The 6,382-nt window shown below is 35.0% G+C and overlaps 1 protein-coding gene and 1 long non-coding RNA gene across 2 annotated transcripts; one reads left to right on the forward strand and one right to left on the reverse strand.

Moving 5' to 3' along the window:
• The first annotated feature begins 284 nt into the window (after positions 1-284).
• LOC141697949 (uncharacterized) lies at positions 285-1,270 on the forward strand. Its single transcript, XR_012564890.1, has 2 exons — positions 285-494; positions 867-1,270. It is a non-coding gene; the product is annotated as an uncharacterized LOC141697949 (long non-coding RNA).
• A 1,117-nt stretch (positions 1,271-2,387) lies between these two features.
• On the reverse strand, positions 2,388-2,994 carry LOC141697672 (glutaredoxin-C13-like). Its single transcript, XM_074502163.1, has one exon. The coding sequence runs from the start codon at positions 2,938-2,940 to the stop codon at positions 2,626-2,628; it is 315 nt and encodes a 104-aa protein (XP_074358264.1). The 5' UTR covers positions 2,941-2,994; the 3' UTR covers positions 2,388-2,625.
• Between the last annotated feature and the right edge of the window lie 3,388 nt (positions 2,995-6,382).

Below are 6,382 nucleotides of genomic sequence, written 5' to 3' on the forward strand. Positions count from 1 at the left end.
TATAATTTGTGGCTATCTAATTTTTAAATTTAGAATCATTTTATTATACGCACGTGAATAATTATAGGTGGTTGGTTAAAATACACTCCTCAATTTCTTAATTTGTTACCACCTTTCCTTTACGAAACTTATTTCTTCATCTGTATTTTTAAAATGTGAGCGGACATATCACATATATGTATATTTTTTATTGTCCAATTTTACACTGCATTGATTTTATAGGAACTCTTTTATAGGAACCTAACGCGGGACTGATGAGATATATAAAATTTCCGTATATTAATAATAACCAAAAATTAATATGTGACGTGATCATATTTATAATTGGCATGCCTTATATAAAACATGGGACATGTATATAAACACATGTTGGTGCATGTAATTTGTGACGAGATTAGTTTTGGTGAGATTAGGGTGTGAGCAACAGAGGCGCAGTAGTACAATCAAGATGGCTCGGCTTTCCGTTAAAACTCTTGCTGCTTTTCTTCTTCTGGGTACTTGTTCCAATTCTCTATTGTCTTATCTCTTATAAACTACAAATATATCAGTACCTTTTTGTTCATGGTGTATTAGACTTTTTACACTTCGCATGGGCGGATCATCGATCCGATCCGAATACGATTAATCTGTAACTCAACAATGACAAACGGTGTTGCGTATAGGCTAGTGGGGTGTATAGTTGACGAACAATTATGCTGCAAAAATAGACATGTAATTTATTTATTTTAGAATTAATTTAGGACGCAAACGATGATATCGTGATTATGATTCGGATGCTCACCGTTTTACTGCGAAAAAGTAAATTTATATGTTTGTAAAATTGGAACTTGTAATAACGTGATTTTTTGATAATGCGGCGGATGCAGTTGAAATAGCTATGTTTGCGACACTGGCAGCTGGAAAAACATGCGAGAGTCCAGTATTGACAGTAACGGTACCGTTTTGTCCGAAGAGCGAACAGGCTGACCAGAATTGTTGGGTTAATTGTGTGGATCGTTATGGGCCTCAGGTGAAAGCCTACTGCAGAGCTCCAGTTATTGGTCCCATTAAAGATTTCTTTTGTTGGTGTCGATATCCATGTTAACGATCATGTTTTCTTAATTACTACCCCTAATTAAATAAAGTCAGGTTTCTGATCTGATCATTCGTCTGTTTTCATATTCATTCCCAGTACAAGAGCAAGTGCTGTAATGCTCTATAATGCATGTAGCTCATTACTTCTCCAGAATTCACACGCATCATTAAAAACAGATGTGCTTATTATTATGAATTCCTTGATACGTCAAAATCTGCTTAGTTTGCCCAACTTGATCTAATATATTTACAATCTCTACCGTCACACATGATTGAATTTGCCTCACATTACAAACCTTGAATTGAAAAACAGAAACAATAACTCAAGAAACTTACAATTATTCCACCAGTAATGGTATAAGATTGACAATGATAGTACATGAAAGTAAAGGAACTATATGACGGAACATTTTTGGGTTGAATGATTCCATTCTTTTACAAGTAACACAAAAAAGACATTCAACACTCCATTTACAGCCGTATAATGTTCATTCAGTGATTAGTGCATTCTTGTGCTCTACAACTTGTTCAACATTCGGTACTAGTACTACATGCACGGATGCACTCATGATGTTTTTTATAAGAGCCCAAATTTTGGTTTTAACTTTTTGCAATAGTTTGATACTTCTAATATAAAAGTTATAAAATCACCGATCATTTTGTTGAATCTATAGATTTTAGCTGAAGTCGTTTTTAGTTGATCGCAAATGCCCTGATTTTTTCGCAGTGATATAAATTTTGTTTTGATTTCACCTATTTTAATAATTCACAAATTATTCAAGCAATGAAATTATCAAAACAAAAATCAACTTAACATTTTCACCATTCACTTTAAGATTATTTTTTTTGAAAACTTCAACTATGCAATTTAAACCATTAAAATATGAAAACAAAAATGGCACTAATGCCCAAGATCAAGTCTAAATGCAATATCCAACTTAATTAATTGCATATTCTTATAATTTGGAATGTAAAAGAACACAACTTCAAAGTTGTTTAAAAGGATAGAAATTCGTTGGCAATTAATTTAAAATGAAAGTTAGAACCTCAAAAAAAAGGTACAATAAATTAGTTGAATATGAAAGTTTTTTATTACACAATGTAATTAATAATGGTTACTAAGTGCAAATCGTAATTTAGCTCCAATTTAATTTCATACCATTGCGATGGTTTTAATTATTTTGCGTGTTGTATTGAGCTTGCTCCAAAGCACAATGAATATAATCCAAAACTAACGTGATGGACAAATGAGAAACGGTCCAAATTTGGTATGTAACAAGAAACATCAAAGAAATTTTAAGAAAAAAAGAGAGTAAAAGCTAAATTATTTCATGAAAACAAATAGGTTTACACACTTTTATTATTTTTTTTGCAGTAGGGACATACACTACTTGCTTAAAAAAACTATTAAAAGCTAAAGATAAATACCAATGCACAAGAAATTAAGAACAAATTACATAAACTGAAGATCAATAGGGAGTTGATAGTGGTGCTGAGCCAAGTTTATTGTTGTCCTAGAATGTTACATTGTATTTGTGGACATAGCATTGTTTAATTAGATAGTAGACCCTGGTATGGCTTGATCAGAGTAACAAGGGAGCCACTTAAATGGAGTGACATGACTTCATTGGTTGATCCCACAAGCTTGCCTCCTATGAACACTGCTGGAACAGCGGGCGCACTGCACCCTAACCTAAACAGAGCCTTCTCCATTTCCCTTCCCTCGGGGTCTTTGTCGATTGCATAAACAACTGGCCTTACTGTCAGTTCTTGGAACAGAATGTTTACAGCATAGCATAAACAGCAGGTGCTCTTGCTGAAGATCACAACTCCATTCTCTGACACCAATCGTGAGATCTTCTCCATCTCCAGAAGAGATAATGAGCTAGAAGCTTTAGTTGCTTAATTTCCTAGTTCTATGTGCTCCTGTATATATAACGGCCAAGTATACACTGCTTCCTCTATGCAAGAACATTCAAAAGCCTATGTGCTTTGCCTAGATGCCAGACTGAAAAAAGTTACTTTTTCATGATAGAGATACTCATACACTACTGTTATCTTCCACAGACTAATCAAGTTGGAAGATAACAAAATATTCTGCAGATCTCTAAGTTTGTCAGACATATTTGTAACCTAATGAGCATGCTTTTCACCACATGCAGATATTTATGGACTCGAATACTCTTCATTAAAACATTAATACATGTCAAAAATTTGAAGAAAATCAAAATAAATGAAATCAGAAATTGTCAATTGTCAACAGATTCTCTTGCTCAACTTGTTTTTATATTCTGAGATAGAAAGATTGCAAATGAGATACCTTTCGGTGGCTGTGCAAGATTCTTGGAGTCCTCCCCACATACTTGCATGCTTAATTCTTACGACTTACAAGTGAATAACCTAGACTGCCCTCAAATATATTGTCGCGACACTATATGTCACTAAAGTTACAATCATCCCTCTAAAATCAAAAAAACTCTGTCATCTCTAACAACTTATGCTTTAAAATCACTGGTCCTAGACCACAACAGTCAGTAGGAGATCAAGGATGCTGTCTCTACCAACAACGATATTATCATAGTACTGCACTGACAGTAGTATAGAGTAATTTAAGTCAATTGTATTATGCAGTCAGGTCCTGTAAGATAGATGTAACCGTTTAGTAATATATGAGTCCAATGGTAAATATACAGAAGACCTTTCACCTGAGTAGATAAATAGCTCGATTTCATTACACTGCTTTGGTTTTCTACAACAAGAAGTTTGATCTGAGAAAAAAAATATAAATTTCTTTCTAATTTGTTCTTAATATAATAACTGACTTCTCTTGCACAAGAGAGACGATAACATAGGGATAGGGAGTAAAGAAAGTTTATCCGGGGCTTCAATTAATGAAATTTGATTGCACATGAAAGTAGGCATTTCAAACAAACCAGAAGATAATATGCATAAATACATGTGTGAAAAATATTAAGTTTAAATGCCATTATGTTTCTTCAAATAAGCAAATATCACATAGCATGCTATCTTTATTGCATATTGGGATTGTTCTGTGTCACATGTCTAATCAATGCTTTAAAATTATTTGCTGTAAGAACTTCAATCAGTGCTAGTTCACCTTTACTAAGTGGAGCAGTTCTCCATATTCTTATGAGAATAATCTATGATTCTTGATCACGCGTCTCCAAGAAATTACAATGGAATACAAGCAGACAGAAAACTTGCAGCTAGCTATCTGTACTAGTACGACAGTTGTTTCTAATTTGCAGTAGTATGCAGCTAAGTTAATTAGAAGAAGACATATATAATTATATAATAATTTAATGGATGATTGCCTGATTGGGATACCCATATGTTTATAGGTGATGTAAACTAATTCCCAGAGCTGGCAAAAAGAGACTAGTTGTCTAGTTCTAGTGTTATGACAGTGTTGTACTAACATTGCATTAGGTTATTCTAGTTTTATCACTAATATAGTTGAAAGTAGAGATGTTTGAAGCTGACGTTGACCAGAGGAAGATAGCTTTTGTTTCAGAGGTCGATCTACATAAAGAGACATGACATTTTGGCTGAGCCTTTACATTTTCCACCTATGAACACTGGAACAGAAGGATTACTGTTACTCTATGTGATACCACAGATGACACGTCAGATACATCAGCTTAGTCAGCAAGTGATACAGCTGCAGGGTTTACAGATTAAGTAGAGATAGTTAGGATTTCAATATATAATGACTCTTTCTCTCTCTAGTTAGTTAGATAACATTTTTTGCAGTATTCTGTAAGTCTCTAGTGAGATGTAGGCTTCATATAGATTCATGTTGTTTTGTTGCTCTGAATATACTTAGTCATCTTCTTCAGTTCCTATTTCACTGTTAGTGTAATAGTTCTGTCATGGTATCAGAGCGTTAATTCGATCTTCACGCTTTGAATTCATCATTTATTTACACTAAATTTAGCAATTGTTCGTGTCAATTTCATCGAAATTTCATCAAAATCACAATCTGTGACCCTAGGTTTCTCGACTGAAAGATAATCAAAGGTGATTGCTCTTGCAATTCCAATCATCTCATCGTTGTTCTTCACATTTTATGACTCGAAAGTCTTATTCCGCTGCTGTTGCCTCAAATCTACGCACAACAATGGCGGCTTCGTCATCTACTCAATCTGGTAATCAAACCAACACTCAATCTACAAATGTTATTGATGCGTATCATCCTTTGTTTCTTAAGAGCTCCGATAATCCAGGTATCGCACTGGTTACTCAATCTCTTAATGCTCATAACTATCATCAATGGAGTCGATCTGTTAGATTAGCTCTATCTGCCAAGAATAAGTTAGGTCTGATTGATGGAACAATACCTACACCTGTTGAGTCTTCTCCGTTATTTCCGTTCTGGAATCGTTGCTATGATATGGTACTTTCTTGGCTACTTAATTCAATATCTACTGAGATTCGTGACAGTGTTGTCTATTTTGGTACTGCGAGAGAAATTTGGGAGGATTTAGCGGTTCGTTTTACTCAAGGAAATGTTCCTCGCATATTTCAGCTTAAGAAAGAGTTAACTTCGTTGACTCAGGATGCTATGTCTATAACTGCCTACTTTACGAAGTGTAGAACTCTAACTGATGAGCTTAATTCATTGTCTCCATTACCAAAGTGTACATGTGCTTCAAACACCTGCAATTGTGGTGTTACTGCTAAATTGGATGCTTATGAGAAACTGAATAGTCTCAGTCAATTTCTGATGGGACTCAGTGATGCATACACTGCTACTAGAGGCCAGATTCTCATGCTTCAACCTTTACCTACTTTAAGCCAAGCTTATTCTCTGTTACTGCAAGAAGAAAGTCAGAGAGGAAGTCCTTCTAACAGCTCTACTGTTGACAGCTTAGCCATGAATGTCAAATTGGCTAGTGTCAAGAATCGATTTGCCAATCAACAGTCCGCTAAGAAGACTTATTCTACAGATGCTGAAACATGTGAGTACTATCAGAATCAGGGGCATTCTAAGGATAAATGCTTCTTCCTTTATGGTTATCCAGAGTGGCACAGGCTACATGGAAAACCTAAGCCGAGACTCAAACAGTTTGGTGGTACATCTACAACTAAACGAGCAACTAATGTGACTTCTAAATCACTTCATAATCAGGAGGATAGGACTACTCCTGACTCACAACCCAAGGATGTATTCTCTGAAGCTCAATGTGATCAAATTATCAGGCTCATCCAACAAAGCATGAAGACATCTAATCCTTGGAATACTAATGCTTCTAGCTCTTATCTCTCAGGTACTAGTCACAGTGTA

The sequence above is a fragment of the Apium graveolens genome, chromosome 11 (assembly GCF_009905375.1).
Source record: "Apium graveolens cultivar Ventura chromosome 11, ASM990537v1, whole genome shotgun sequence".
NCBI lineage: Eukaryota > Viridiplantae > Streptophyta > Magnoliopsida > Apiales > Apiaceae > Apium > Apium graveolens.